The 16,699-nt window shown below is 43.5% G+C and overlaps 1 protein-coding gene across 1 annotated transcript in view; it reads right to left on the bottom strand.

Moving 5' to 3' along the window:
• The window catches only part of LOC142585886 (midasin), a 344,435-nt gene that overhangs the window by 143,443 nt on the left and 184,293 nt on the right, over positions 1 to 16,699 (bottom strand). Inside the window, exons 36-41 of the mRNA XM_075696967.1 lie at positions 14,753 to 14,940; positions 11,325 to 11,572; positions 7,653 to 7,767; positions 7,380 to 7,548; positions 5,411 to 5,775; positions 2,659 to 2,798 (exon numbers count right to left, since the gene is read on the bottom strand). Of these exons, the coding sequence (XP_075553082.1) occupies positions 2,659 to 2,798; positions 5,411 to 5,775; positions 7,380 to 7,548; positions 7,653 to 7,767; positions 11,325 to 11,572; positions 14,753 to 14,940 (1,225 nt within the window). The remainder of the gene's footprint in view (positions 1 to 2,658; positions 2,799 to 5,410; positions 5,776 to 7,379; positions 7,549 to 7,652; positions 7,768 to 11,324; positions 11,573 to 14,752; positions 14,941 to 16,699) is intronic.

Here is a 16,699-nt window from a genome sequence, read left to right as displayed (position 1 = left end):
TCTCAAATGCATCAGAAAATTCGCAAAGTATGACTTACATACAACCTACAAACATGATATTGTCGGATTGTAATTTTAATATATGAGAAAATTATTTCAATAAACGAGAAAACATCATTTTGTTACCCAAGAACTCAAGCACAAACCCCTTTTTCCTTGCTTACGGAGGTATAAGCCATTGATGAGTCACTGCTCATAGCCTCTGCCTTACAGGGGCATGAGCCATTGCTCTGCCCTGCTCTGCTGCCGGGATCAGCCCACCATTGTTTTCTATGGGGTCCCGTGTCACAGAATATCTGCTGTTGGCGTCAGTGCCAATGGGGCCCGATAATGCTACTGCGCTTCACACTCTTTAAGGCAAAGATTAAGTGTCCTCCAACTTTTTGACGATACTTTTACTTTTTCTATACAGTGAAACCTCGTTACTACAAACATTGCATTAACGAACTTTTCAGAAATCCCCTGCTGATTTCTTATAGGTTCGACGTAAAAATATTTCAGTACTACAAACTTCAGAATACCGAGCTTTTCAGAATAACGATCGTTATTCAGTTTCCCTGTGAGGTTAACGCCTCAGTACTACGAACTAATATTCAAAAATTTGGGGATTCTTAGATTTGTGTGTATCCTTCACAGCAGCCGAAACAGTAGGCCAGCAGACGACAAGGCGCGGAGCAGACGTCGCGGCACAAGGTTCGAAAAACATGACACGGCGCCCAACAAAAAAAGAATGTGGGCAAGCGAAGGTGACGACGCATCAAATTTTGCGAGCACATGCTCTGCCCAGAAAAGTGTCGCCTAGCAACGGAGGCATGTCTTTTCCTTCTTTCTGCAGCCGTTCTAGATAAGCGCACGGTGAAATGTAACCTCCATGCTTACGGGGATGCCACAAGGTCACACTTTGCACTTTCCAAATGGTGTCATTTATGCGCACTTGTACTTTGACATAGTTCAGGTGTCCACCTCGAGCGAGACAGTTGCGGTGCCCATAGTAGGAAATGTGAAAAACAAATAAAAAGCAAGAAACATTGCACTTTGGAGGCTACATGAAGCTACCTTTTTGTCGGTAGTTTTCTCAGTGTCAGCGTCTAGTTTGCGCTCAGGACTCTTATTATATGGTGCTTTGGAAGTCAACAGCGCGTGCCGAGCACGAACAGTGACGTTTTCGTCGATAGCTCATGTGATGACAACTTATGAACTGATGTGTTGATGAGTGGCATGGTTAGTTCTGGAGCTTTCACTATAATGATCTTTCAGAATAACAAACAATTTATCGCGGTCTCCTGAAGTTCGTTATATCGAGATTTCACTGTACTTAGCACTGACAGCGTGCTTCGCACTATGTAAAAAATGCTGCAGCTCCTTGACACCGATGCGTCTTGAGATAGTCATGTGCAATTAAAGGTAACCCCAAAAGAGACCATCTCAGAATACGACCCACCTTTTTTGGCACTTGTGGAATAGTCACTTATTTTCTGGTGAATCTGGTACTTCAGACTCCTGATTATTCTGACCTTTTGGTGGTCCCTGTCAAGTCTGAATTATCAGTCAGCAACTGAACCAACTTTACTCAAATACTTAAGGGGGAAAATAAAAAGTACAACTATTATGGAAATACGTAGTACGGTAGTCAGTAATGGTGTTTAAAAGAGTGACTAAAGAAGGGGCAGAGCAACAACACTCTTGTGGTCAAAGCACAAGTAATGCCACCTGGGAACTTGCGAGAAATATTATAGAAGCCTGAAGGGCCCTTAGGCCACAAAGAAATTGCTCTAACAGACGTTGCTAAAACCACCATGATATTTATTTGCAACCACAACTTTTATCTCAGCCAGCCAGTGAACTTTATTACAAACCCTTTGGTGGTTATTAAATCCCCTTCAAGAAATTCATAACAACCCTTTCAATCAGAGGACCCTGTTTTGGTTAACGAGAGTGAGTGTAATAATTGTAACTCCACTGCACCTGTCATCTCTCACCCTGTCTTGTTTTCATCAACACAAATTTGTATAGATAATGATTGCCAGACAAAATCAAGGACTGGAACACAACAGAGTCCAGTACAATTATAATAAAACAGTCTCCTCTAACATGTTCTATTTCTCAGAAGTCAATTTGTTGACCTATGGATCTATATAAATAATGCCACCTAATGGTAATTGTGATATGCATTTTCCAGTACAATTACTCCAAGAACTGATCAGTGCTAAGCTCCTTCTTTAAGCCACTTGATTTTCTCAAATTTTTTTTCTTTCAATAGCAAGATCCAACTGCAGAAAGTAAAAATGTCAATGTAAAATATCAGTATTAAATTAAGGGGTTTTACATGCCAACACCACAATCTAATTATGAGGCATGTGGTAGTGCGGGACTCCAGATTAATTTTGACCACCTGGAGTTCTTTCACGTGCACCTAAATATAAGTACACAGGTGTTTTCGCCTTTCGCCCTCATCAAAATTCGGCCACCATGGCCAGCCAGGATTTGATCCCGCGACCTCGTGCTCAACACCAAAGCCACGAAGCAACCACAACAGGTATTGTAAAATATCAAATGTTGAAATCAGTGAAAGTATGCAAGTAACCGTTTTTTTCTGTTCATTACACTGTCTATTACACAAGACAGAAATGTTTCTGGGCTACTCAGAGACGAACAGACCTTGTTCAATGTGTCCTTGCAAAAGATTTAACATGGAAGTCTCCAAAGGGGCCAGAATGTGCAAAGCTTGGTGAAGCGGTAAAGGAAGCCTTCCGATAGCCTCTCGTCCACACAATGCATCCCATGCACATCTAGATAGTCTGAAATGAAAAACAATAACACAATGCCATGTAAGGCATCACTGGAGCAATGTCACAGTTTAAATTCAAACAGCGCTGCGAGTGCCAACCCATGTAAAATGTTACTCATATTAAACAAGACAGAAAAAGTGGGCAAACAGCAGTTAGTGAAAAGATAAAACTCTCCTTGTGATAAAGCGCCAGACTCAGTAACTCTTTTGATTCCTTTAACTCAACTAAACAAAACAAAAAATATCAATCATGAGTGCCTGACTTAATAGATTTAGAGAATCCAACATAAACTTGAGAAGAATCCTTTGGTACCCATGGAAATCTCTGAGGAAATTCTAGCGCTGCTTCAAGAACTGGATGGCTCCACCACAGTCAAAAGAAGCATGCAGCTTGCGTGTAGCGACAGATGTATGTTGTCCTCAGTGCCATCTAAAGGCAAGCAGGACATGCAAGACATGTCCAGTTAGCAAAACCTCTTCAAATGGCTTTTGCCAAGTGTGCTGTTACTCTTTTGTGCACTTTCTTGTACATCTACATCACAAATCTAATGATCTTGCAAAAAGTACATGCAGCATGATGTAAACACAAGTTGTGTGAAGGAAGCATGGGCTGAAGTGCATGTGCATGGCCAGGTGCTGTGGTATGATGCACGAAGTGATCCTGACATAAAAATGTTGCTGGCACTCAATGCAGATATGGTCTGTTCACTTGCCCAAGGCGACTGTGGTGTAGTCGATAGAACTAAGGGTATGCAAATACTGAATAGTAGGATTGCGAATCGAATATCAAATCCAATCAAGAAAAAGAAAGTAAAGCTGAACATCAAATCAAATATCAGAAAGTTTATTCCAAAGTTAACGCTTACAAATTTTCAGCAAGAAAATGCAGTGCTACGCATGCTTGGGAGGTTACTCACATTATGTAGCAAGAATGTAGCTAGCTATGAGTAACTTAGGTACCTAGGAATCAAAAATGTACAATGTGCTCTGCTCTTATAAATGGAACATGAAATTAGTATTTCAGCGCAGATAACAACTCAGTTTGTATAAGAAGCTCCGGAAAATATCTTTTTATCGACAGATTGTCTGTCAAATCAAATCAAATGCTTTTTCCCCTCTGAAGCTGAACATATAGCGAAGTTGTCCTAAATACCAATGGGGTTTTCAGTTTAATAGTTGGCCATACTGTGCCAAATGGCAATGTTTTATTGGTTAAAAAGTTTTGCTTTCCAGTTTTATTCCAGGACACAGGAGAGTTCTTTCTTATTTATGGCAGGTGGTTTTTGTAAGTTATTGTCAGCTCGTTAAGGCCAATCTGCACGACGAACAAAAGTGGGAAATACGTATCACGTGATGATTGGCACTGCTCCGCAGGATCATTGATGCTACGTGAGTCGACTGGGGCTGGTGCGCATGGTAGTCATGGTCCCCCCTTCTCCCCAACCCCTTTTGTTTTTCAGTCCATGTTCATTTGCCATCAGTATAAATGCACCTGCAGCCAGGGGGTAATTATGCTATAGTCACACAGCATATATTAGAGCCCACCATCTAAATCCAAAGTTAGTCTTGTGAGGGGTTGCTCAAAGCTAAGATAACAGACCTATGTGCACCTATGAACTATGTTTGGTAAGAGCTCAGGGCCACCATACTGTGTTTTACAAAGATGGCAGCCATGAACAACAGTCATCCTGTACCCTCGCTTTCATTGGCAAGACGGTTTGTTGGCTTTCTGAGGTTCATGCAGCCTTTGTCAATAGATCTGCATTGATTCGGCATGAAAGAGTATCTTCAGTCGCCAACACCCGACGATGCAGCTCTGATTAGGTCTAATGGGCTAGCTGTGGCCAATAGTGTGGCCGTGACGAAAATTAGCCACTGGCCAATGTGAAAACACGCCGCATAACATCACAGAAAGGTTGCTGCTAATATGTTCTTACGGGTGACTTATCAGTGATCGGTCACGAGATCACGCATACAGGTTAGATTGATGGCTGTTGAAGTGGCGTTTGAGTCTGCAGGCTGGCAACTACAGCGAGCGTGCGTGCCAAGTGCTATGTGCTCAGACGTGAGCAGACAGCTCTGAAATATGCGAATCGGCACGCATAAACACCGAACACGCACATCCAATACAATCAGCGTGTCTTCCAGTAGCTAATCAGCCCGATGTTTGCACATGGTGCTGTTCTGTCCATATGTACTGTTTTTGTTCCCTCCGTCTGCGTAGCATTAATCATTTCGATTGGTTTGGTTGACCTGGTTGAACCTTGTACCAATAGAGATTGCACACCGTGGGAATGCTGCATGTGTAAAGGCACCGACTATGGACGAGTCCATTCACGAAACATACAAAATATTCAAGAAATTGAACACTAGATATTCAATTTGCAAATTGAGTCATTTGACATTTACTGTGATTCGAAATCGAATATCCAAATATTCACATACCTCTAGTTAGAATGCTACGCTTGAAGCTGCATGGGTGGTTCTCCACATTGTGACATGAATAAAGCAAAGCACTATGAATAAAACTGCACAGAAATTAACAAAACTGGCCTGTTTTCTAGCTCTTAGCTGCTGTTTGGTGTAAAACATAAAGATGGGTGTACACTATCCAGTGCTTACCCAGAAGCCTTTTCCAGTGCACTGGCACCCTCTTCACTGCTCATGGTGCAGGGCTGGCCAAGGCACTTCACCATGTGTTTCCTGACCTTGTGTAATGGCGAAAGCTCAGTTCCGAGTGCATCGTTCATGCTGGCAACAATGGAGAATAACTCCTGGTAGCAGTGGACTGTAGTTTCTCCGGTATGGTCCCCACTAAGCAGACTCACAGATCCCTCTCCAGAAGAGAGCAAGCGCATCAGATGCTTGCAGAGCCAGCTCCAGTGTTGCGCAATCCTTGCAGCTCGTGAGGTGCGGGTACCAGCAGAAGCATCTGTGTTTGTGCTTGATAGCCAAAAATGCTCAAGGTGTTGCTGCACCAGACGTGCCTGAGAAACAAGAATAAAATCTTACATGTGTTTTTTGTACTCACTTTGCACTGGGGCACCAAACATGTCATTGAAGGGACACTAAAGGCAAATACAAAGTCAAGCTAAAGTGATGGATTAGTGCTCGAGAATCTTTAAGGTGTCGATATTATAGTGAACAGAGCTTTAATAATTGAGAAATCAAGGTGAATGCAGGACATGATTAGACTCCCCCGGGACATTCAAGCACTTGCCCGATGACGAAAGCACTTCTAAGTTAAATTCTGTCACTAGCACTCAACAACTCATTGCAAAAAGCATCCTCATATTGTATTATAAGATGAAATAGGATGTTAAAAAAAAATTAAATTATGGGGTTTAACGTGCCAAAGGACTCCGGAAATTTTGACCACCTGGGGTTCTTTAACGTGCACCTAAATCTAAGTACACAGGTGTTTTCGTATTTCGCCCCCATCGAAATGCGGTCGCCGTGGCTGGGATTCGATCCCACGACCTCATGCTCAGCAGCCCAACACCATAGCCACTGAGCAACCATGGCGTACTGCCGCGAGGAGAGGAGCAGCGTGACCAGCGTGGCGTAGGGAAATAAAATGTTACTTGTCCAGTTCCATTTCATGCTCAGCAAGAACTCACTGAAATTACCATTGACAACGACGGGGGCGGCCGAAAGGTTTCATTTTCACTCGACTCCGTGCCGCCCATGCTTTCGCATTTCAGTACTTTCCTGATCCCGTAGTGCTGTGTTGGTTTTGCTGGCTCGCGAAACTCGCATAAACTGCAAGTAGCAGAGAATTCAACTTCCATGTGATGTAGTGGGATGCCCGAACGGCTTACGTCACTTGACCAAAAAGCAGCTGCAGTGGCGAATCAGCAGCTCTGTCTTGGCTCGGTGCTGCTGTCTGTTGGGCACCATTTTACTCACTGACGGCAGCAAAGGGCAGTAATGGCGAATGCAACGTCACCACTCCCCCGGCTGTGCGGCGGGAAACTTGAATTTCAATAAAGGTATTCGGACCCTCCCGATACAATTTTCTCGTAAATTAAGTCTCTTCTTGACACTGAACAAGCCTTTTGAGGTTTCTGGAACGATATTTAAAGAGTCCACGTATTTGCCTTTGGTGTCCCTTTAACCTAGTCACATCTTCCTTTCAGCTGCATTTGCACTTCAAGCTTCATGCTTGTAAGCGCCCCTGTCTGTTTTATGTCTAACAGTCTTGTCCAACATGTTAAAAGATGCAGGAGCAACAGTCACAGCCATACTTGCCATATTGGTGATACATCCAACCATTAATTTGTTTCATAAGTGCACCTTAAAATCCTCGACCACACTGTAGCTCTTCGTTTGTTTGGGCCATTCTCAAGGACAGCAGTGAAAAGGTTTGTGATTGTGAGCTCAACATGAGACAATGCCCAATCACTTGTGCCTTCCTGGCGTGCACAGTGCAAATTCAATTAAACATTTCTTTCACCACTCACCAGTACTTTAGTATGATGTAGACACAGAAAGCAGTCAACATACAGTAGCAGCCTCCCCCTCTATCACAGCCCACATAAATCAGATGCATTTTGGGACATGGCATGAATGCTCAATGTGCACTACTCACCTTGCAGTAGAAATCGCTACTTGTGCAAGATGAGTGAAGCAGGTAAGCCCTCACAGAAGAAAGCACTTGTTCCAGCAATGAGCCGACACGCAGGGCCTTTAGTTGCTCACTCTCAGTAAGACAGGGAAGCCTTGCCTCCAAGCACCCATGTCGCAGGACAAGCTGGACTCTGAAATGCAAAAAAAGAAGGGAAAGAAAAAAAGAAACAGGGCAGGCATTAGATAGAAGAAGGGCACGGTAAATAGAATAACAAAGGCTTCCTAAGATACCAACCTCATGCCTATGGCTTCAGCCTGTGAGGACTGCACTGGCTGAAGTGCCAGCCTTGATAATAGATCAGGAAAATGGCAAATGTCCAAAGGCAGATCCTCCGGGAGTAGTGGTGCATCTAAGTGGAAAGAAATGCAAGGGATATGGTTACTCCTCAATTAAATGAATTTGAGGGTGAGGACAAAAACATTGTTGAAGAGAAAGTTTTAATAACCCCTTAACTTTCGCCCATTCGGTGCCTGGTGCCTGGTGTTCCGAGGCGTGTTTTCCTGCTTCGCTTAGCGCACTCCGTGCAGTAAAAAAGTCTCTCTAAAATCTGTTACAGACATCAAAGTCAAAAAATGTTATATATTTTTTTACAAAAGGCTCGCACATCAGATGCCGTAAAGAAATTGCAAAGTGAGTATAAGAAGTTTAAAAGGTGCAGGAACACAAAGTACAGCTTTGCGTTTTTTGAACTTGGAACGCCTCTTGGACTTCTGGAGTTGGTCTTAGAAACTATGCACAACCTCGAAAAGTTCTGTTACACAATGCTCCGTGGTCTGTTACACAATGTTTGGTGGTACTTTCAGTAAAGAAAGAGCCTATTCGGAAGCCTGTATGCCCTTTTTGAGTCTGGTACTCCGGTTGGAACGGCTTCAACAACAGAGCGAAGTCTGGCAAGGGCGAAGGTTGCCATTGTTTTGCTATCAACTAGTACTGAAAGTGTGGACAAGTATATCTATCTAGTGCACAAAACCCAAAACAACTAGAAAATAATTTGCAGTGTGCTTCCATTTATGAAAAACTTGTCAAAACAGCTGCTTTAAAAGTGGCCGGGGCAGCGTCGCCCAGCTGCACTTTGGCCTCTTCTGGGCTGACTGGCTGAGCACAGGCTGGAAAAGAAAATGGATTAAATACAAGGGCTGTATTCTGGACCAATCACTTTCAGTGGACACTGATTGACATCCTTCTCACAAGTGAGGTATAGAACCAGACACCAGATTGTGCAAAATTGAAAGTATTCCCTAAAGTGATCAACTAAGAATAGGGTCCCAGGAGCTAAGATTTAGCCATGCGATTACACTCAAACCTCATTATAACGAAACGCAATATAACTAAATAATGGACACAACAAAGTAAATGAAATTCCCCTTGAAATCTCCATAGAGAGCCATGTATTCAAAACCTCATTTTAATGAAGTGAAATTGTACAGCCAATGGACATAACAAACTAGGTTCATCTCCAAAACCAAAATATACCCGACCATTGCGTGCCGAGTACATCACTTTCCGTGGGCTTCAGCACTCGTTCACTACGGCAGTTTAAAACTCCCGAGCCCTCTCTTCGAATACGCTGTTGAGTAACACTGGTCTGTCTCACCGCCACGTGTAGCTGCACACCTGCACACAAGCAGCAGCTATGCTGCTGACCTCCAAGATCGCATTGACATCAGTGCAATCTTGGAGGCCATGAGCTGGTTTAGCCAATCCGGCGTGGCGAAGTTCGCTTGCCTCCTTGATCACACAGCACGACGTTTCGTTGGGTGCCTCAGGCTGCTCAACCATGACAAGCCAAATGGAAAGCGGACATGAAAGAGCATCACAACGGAACTGAAGGCAGCTATCTAAAGGTTGCCACATCAGGTGCTAAGTAGCATGTTGTGCAAGCCGAAGATTCTTTTGTTATTTTATTAAAATTAAATCACATTTTTGGCCATGTAGCGGTTTCGCAGGCTGCAGAGTCGTCTTCCTATTTCTATGTTTACAACTATGCACACCATTGGGTATATATGGCAGTAAATGACAATAATGGATATAACGAAGTAACAGATATAGCAAAGTAATTTTGGCTTCCCCTTCAATTTTGTATTAACTAGGTTCGAGTGTAATGCTATGTTTATTTAATAAACAACCCTACTGACACAGTGCCACGAAACACTTTTAAGTAAGCTTTCTGTAGAAATATAGGCAATATAGGCAACAACTGTAAGAGGAATGCATGAAATCATTTTACATAGCCCTCCAAGCTTAGGAAGCATGCAGTATGTGAAACTCACTGCAGGAAGGACACTAATAGGGGCTTCAGTGTACAGGAGCACTCATGAGATTTCTACACTGTTGTGCCCTGTGCAGCATAACACCATAGTGTTTCTTTGCGAGAGTACATCAAATCTGTTGTCTTGCCATTGCCATCATACTATTGCTGTTACTTTCATTTTTGCCTTGCTGCTGTCGTCACACACATGCTCATGTACACTCACTATTGCTTGTCTTACACAAGCATGTTTGTCCACCTGGTAATGCTTTGCAAAAGCCCAGACAATGCTTGATAACCAGCTACCTGCAAAATGCTTTGCATAAGATCGATTCCTAGTGCATGGAATCTGTGCACTTTTGGTTCCTTATACTACCGCAACAACTTACTATTATGGACAAATGACACATAAAAAGCATACCACAGAACATTGGCAACTTTCAAAAATGTGATTTCAAGCAGCTACTTATCCAGTTGTTAAAGATGACGTAGGCCTGAAACGAAGTGCAGAATATTGTTACGGAAGGATAAAAGAAGAGAGAGGAAGAAGATCGCGAGACGCTCGCTGTTGCGTGTTGTTGCTAGTCAGCCATCTTAACCCCATTGACTCTGCTTCTATATACATTGTAAATACAATCTGTCTATACTCCCAACATGCCCGTAACATATTGGTGGGAGGTGCGGGGTACCACGGTTGGAAATCGAGCTTCGCAGTGGACGTCGCATCACCGTCCTCAATCACAAGACTGGACACCTCCACAAATATGCTGGCTGCCTCTCCCGTCACCCCGTGGATCCCCCTGATGCTGTTGCGCATGATCCGGTGACCTTCGTGATGGCTTGACATGACACCGCAGGATATTCACCCTTTTATCTTTTCTATGGTCGCGACCCCACATTGCCGTTAGACACCATCCTACCTTCTGTACCACGCGTTGCCACTGAGTACACTCGTGAAGTCATCAATCGCACTCACATGGCGTGTCAAGTTGCCCGATCTCGTTTATTAGTCTCGCAGCATATGCAAAAAGAGCGTTATGACCGGTGCCATTGCGATGTTCAGTTCGCCCCAGGTGCTTGGGTGCTTCTTTGGTCACCATGTCGTCTGGTCGGCCTCTACTTCTCTCTAGCTACACAGGGTCTTATGAAAGCCTACGTCAAGTTAACGACGTCAATTACGAGATCGCACCATTACAGTTTCATCCATCCTCAAGTCCGTCGCCTATTGACATTGTGCACGTTTCACAGCTGAAGCCATACTTTGCTCGCAGTTCTTCGCCTACCATGCGCCGAGACGGTGCTTCAGCAACTGGGGGTCCTGTTACGGAATGGTAAAAGAAAAGAGAGGAAGAAGATTGCGAGACACTGGCTGCTGCGTGTTATGGCTACTCAGCCATCTTAACCCCACTGAATCGGTTTGTATATACATTGTAAATACAGTCTGTCTATACTCCCAACATCTCTGTAACAATATGAAAACATGCTGACATCACACAAAGGCAGAAATGAAATAATGTACTAAATATTTAGCCTTAACTTGTTATGCTTTTTATGTGTCCAGATAGTACAGGACACTCATGGAGCCAACGTTACATATTTAAAAGAAGGTTTTCCTTTATGGTAATTACATTCATCTGTAATGAGGGTAAATTTGTGACCTGTGGTGAGAGATGTGGGAAGGCCGGATGGTCCTTGAAGGGAAGCCAGAGAGTGCAGCATGGGCTCCACATGCTGCTCAATTATGCTGAGTTGCTGCTGGGACCCAAGGGCGTCGCCCAGCTGTCGCAACCACTGCAAACGCTGGCACCAGTCACCGTGACTGGCCCGCTCTAGCAGTAGCAGGCATGCTGTGTCCACCACTTTCTCAGGTTCCATCTGCAGCTGAAGCGGCAATGGCAGTGCTCCCCTGCAAGGAACATGAGTCAAATTCATTCCCTTGTGACAATGTTTGTAATTCAGAAGTTTTTATTACGTCACGCACAATTTATACACGTCAACATATTCATACAGATGAACAGAAAGATCGTCACATTAAGGGGTAAAACAGCAAAAACAGCAATGCCAGTGTGGCTGACTAAAGGGGGGACGTGGCAATGAAAACTTTTTTTTTATTAATGGGAATAAATTGACGAAATCTGGCATGTAGATGTGATTTGTTATGCTGATATCATAACTGAAACCAGTTTGGTGCAATCTATTATAGTTTTCGAGTTGCAACACTTGACAGCCTCTGACGGTCATCCCCAAATTAATTAATTAATTAATTACACTTAAGTTCCCCAAGATTTTCACATCAGCATGTTCACAAAAGCCCATTCTGTGCAATAAAGCTACTGGTTTATTTTTTAAATGCCGAAATGAGCATAATTTTTTTTTTTGAACTTTCCTATGCATATTGTCTAACTAATGACTTCCGCAAAAAAACTATTATAATCTTTTTTATGAAGTGAAGATAAAAACGGATAGATTTATAGCACTCACCAATGTTTCAGGGTCAAGGTGCAATATACAGAATAATTTTGTGTTGATTCAATGTGAAATGGCACTCGGCTGACTGACAACTGCACAAAAGGCAACTGCACAAAAAATGAAAGCTGAGAAAACTGAGCTCAAAGTTTCATTTGTTGTAAACATTTAAATCTTTACTTTGAGCACCTAAAACCCGCCTGGGATGTAGTCCTTTGCCTGTGAGGACACATTTTCTTTACATTTTGATGTAGTTTTTCATTTCTTTGCAGCAGTTTGATGCACCTTAGTCGCCTTTTCGATGCGTCGTGCATCCATGCGTTGTGCAGAGGTAGATGACAGCGCATTCAAAAAGACCACTCTTGTCTCCTCTGGTTGCACAACCTCTTCATTAGTGAGAGTTGGAGCTGAAATCCACAGCTAAATATTTGATGTGAAAATTTCTGCTCTCGCCGTTGTCAGGTTGCCATCACGACCACACGCGGACGCACCGTCACCATGGCCCACGGATGTGTCGTCAGCACTGCACATGGACACGCTTTCTTGGTCACCCATGTGGGCCGGTCGTGCCTCGTCAACACGGTCGGCGGCATCCACTTCTATGAGTAGCTTTCGTGGTCTTCTGTACGCGTGAGCCATTCGGAACTTACTTCCTTTGCGGCTCATCACAGAACACGTGTGTTAAGCCGCCATGATCATCAATCACACTGATCAGAACGCAAATGCACCTGACAGAGATTCGCCTGCAATTCAAATCTACAACAGGTAATAGGAGTGCGCCGTGTACCCCACGTGACTACTGCACCGAAATGCAGTGCCGCTTTTGCCTTATTTTCGCTTGCGTTTGTTGGTTTATTTTTCGGTGGAGAAACATGTCACTAGGGCTATCTTGAGCTCTGATCTCTAATGTTTACGATGATACCAAGACGGCAGTGCTGCGTCAACGGATAGCTGAACGATCTTCGGTGCGACGGCACCTTCTGAAGCCCAATTTTGTTACAATTTTTTGATGACAGCACTCAAGGAAAGTGTTGTTTTCTCAATCTGTACCGCATGTATTGTTATAATATTTCACCACGAGGTAACAGGTCCGTGGATCGCAAAAAGTAAATAAATCAGAAAATTGAAAATTTTAACACTTTTACTACTTCAATTGCCATGTTCCCCCTAAAGGGCCACTAAAGATAAAGACCAACTCCATTTGGACTGACAAAGAATTCGTTCAAGAGGTGCATTATTGGAAGAGAAAATGAGGGCTAAACCTCAATTTCTATAGTGTTGCGCAGAAACTACAGTGCTGGTATATCAGTTTAACGTCACAGATTCTAACATATTTTTTCGTGTTTGGGCTGTGTAGATGCAACATTCAGTCTTTGGCTCCTTCATAATAAAATGTATAGTTCATATTTACCAAAATAAATTAACTAAGCCTGAGCAGGCGCTGTCAAAATCCACAACATCATAGTGAACAATGAACAATGAACAAATGCTTATAGATCAACACGCTTTTATTTACTGAATGAGTGAGCAAACCCTGTTTCTATTTTGTACAAAAGCAGTGCGGAAGCTGCAATTCTCGTTCTCTCATGACTAAGTGGTGCTCGAAGCGACGAAGGCCTTACAATTTACTTCACAGCTTAGCCGCGGCGCATGCCTTTATCTGAGACACACTTTTCACTACCGTGCACATATACCAATTGCTTTTTCATCAGTGAGCTAGTCGCCAGCAGATCGTCCATCCATTGCAATGTAGCCGGTGCCCTTCATCCTTGACACCTTTGCGCCGAGTCAAAACGAAACTACTGTTTGCCACAACCACTATGAAAGAAACCACAGCTGCTGTCGACACTATCATGGATGGCAACTACACATTTATGAAGGAAAGTGGCCAACACACATAGCAATTCAAAACAAAACTACTGCTTGCCACAACCGCTGCAGATGAAACCACGGTCGCTATCAACACTATCACGGACAGTGATCTTGCAGTTCTGAAGGCATGCAGCCGACATGCTCACCAATTCAAAATGGAACTATTGTTTGCCGCAACCACTGTGGACAAAACCGTAGTGGCTATCACTGCGATCATGGACGGTGACTATGCAGCTAGGAAGACACGTGGCCGATGTAGCATTATGCACGGTGGTAAACGCAAGATTAAAGGCTTCAAAGGCGCAAAGAAGTACGAAGTGTTCCGTCATTGCTGTCATTCACATACGATTTTCTCTGATGAGTATATAGCGATGCAGACTCTGCCACTTCATTTCGGTAGGACGCAATGCCATTTTTCCTCTATTGCGTCGCACATTTACAGTGCTCTATGCTCGCCGAGCTCCGAGAGTTGTTCAAATTAAACGATGTGCAGAAAAATATGTCTTAATTAACAAGAGTTTGATTGCACTAAAAGATGCATATGCCTGCTGGGACCAGAGGATGAGTCCGAATTACCCGATTTTCTGAATTCGAGATTTTACTGTAATACTGCTTTGCTTAATATTCTCTTTAGTACTCCTTTAAAAGATTTCAGGTCGACATTGAATGAAATGGATTATACATAAGAAGGGAAACCACCCCAAAGCCATATCGTGCACTATAGTGGAAACATGTTTAACTGCAGTACCTAGGAGGGTCGGAGGCAGATGCCAGAACTGCACACAACGGCAAACTGTCTCTCCAAATTTCAGTGACAGTGCTGTGCTGTTCCAGGCACCACAGGGGCTGTGATGCCACCAGGGAGAGAAGCAGCTGCTGGTCTGCAGGAAACCCATGGCTGTCCCAGGGTATGTTCAGGAGAGACTTGCAGGCCACCTGCAGAGAAAGCAAGGATGTGTAAAAGCAGAAAATGAGAAATGATATGCTTACACCAAATAGCTATGCTTAATAACATGCTTGTCTTAGTATTCTGCTCTTTGCCTGGAACATCCTGACGATTTATGAATTTTATTGGCGCAAGGGCAAAATATGGACAAAGAGCACCATGGAGTCCTGGAACATTCAACTAAATCTTCCTGAATGCCTATCAGTTATGCAGTACAAGAATATTTCATAGTCAGCAACTAAGAACATTTAGGCATGGATCAGAGTGGCCTGAAGCATTGTTTCTCAAACGTGCTTCCTTAGCTTAAGGGCATTTGCCACAAATTCAGTAGAGGCTCAAGAAGCTGCTTGAGAACACCCTTACAATCTCGCTGTTATGTGGCTGGAAAAATCTCATGGTAGTGCACCTTGTGCCCATGCCAGGCATGGCAAACACAGGCACATAAAGAGTTTCAAAGCATTAAGCTACCAGGGCAATACAATAGCAAGACAAAATATTGCGTGTTCCATTTAAATTCTGTACAGTTGCCATTTGCTGCAAGTAGATGTGCTGTGCTTTTTGCACCACAAATATATAAGGTCATTTTTGACTTCAACAAGACCAGTTGGCAGTCTGCAATTACACTGTTTCTATGTGTCTTCTCATGTGGTGTACCTTTCTTACATCGTGAACCACCTAGCCCTTCAAGATGTTCTCAGGCAAAACATTCTTTCATTTGCTTTCCAAATGCAGTAGACTTCCATTCTTTCGACTCCATCTAATTCAATTTTTCGGCTAATTTGATCCTGACCTAAGGTCTAGGCAGGTGCCCATACATTTCTATGGGCACAGATGCACATTATTTCAGTCACCAAATTTGCCTTTGCTATATAATTAAAATTTGACTGGTTAGCTTCACCGCAATACAGCTGTGTTATGCAGTGAATCGTACAAAGAATGGAAAGGAGCCAGATGCATATGCCTGCCGGGACCGGAGGATGAGTCCGAATTACCCGAATTTCTGAATTCGAGATTTTACTGTAATACTGCTTTGCTTAATATTCTCTTTAGTACTCCTTTAAAAGACTTCAGGTCGACATTGAATGAAACGGATTATACATAAGAAGCTCCAACAGGGCTATCGTTGCGAAAGACATTGGCATTGTGCAACAGGGTTGACGAGATATGATCCGTCTTATACATGCACACCAATGTTCGTGCAAAGTGCGTTATATGCATTCCTTAATAATACACACATGCACGCGCCATCTCCAGTCATAGTATGAGCAGCTAGATGCTAAATAAGCATACTGGCAGCTATTCAGAGCTGTTTCTGACGTTTCTGTGGTGATATGAGCCCTCGTTTCAACCACTAATGCGTGCCCCCCCCCCCCCCCCATATACGGGACCGTTACTAGAGCCTAGTATGTGTTCCTTAAGTATAAATGTAATGTAAGCGATACTTCACGCGACCAACACGAGGGACCGGATGTAAATGGCTGTTGCATCCACTCATCGTCTACTATTCAAATTCCATGCGCGCGACGACTTTGAGCTATCTCTCCCAAGTGCTGCCGGTATGAGGGCAGCAAGCACATTCTGAAACTGGTGTGACGCAAGCTTTAATACTGTATCAGGGGCGAGCTCCACCACTGGAAAAGCTGACATGGCATGAGGGACCACGTGGACACAGCTGCTCCATCAGCTGCTTCAGAAGTGCCAAAGCGAGCTGAAAACGAAAGTTTAAAGTCCCACCTGCGCCACGGTTCT

The sequence above is a fragment of the Dermacentor variabilis genome, chromosome 6 (assembly GCF_050947875.1).
Source record: "Dermacentor variabilis isolate Ectoservices chromosome 6, ASM5094787v1, whole genome shotgun sequence".
Lineage (NCBI taxonomy): Eukaryota > Metazoa > Arthropoda > Arachnida > Ixodida > Ixodidae > Dermacentor > Dermacentor variabilis.
Note: the sequence above shows the minus strand (reverse complement) of the source record. Positions and strands in the feature narration are given on the sequence as shown.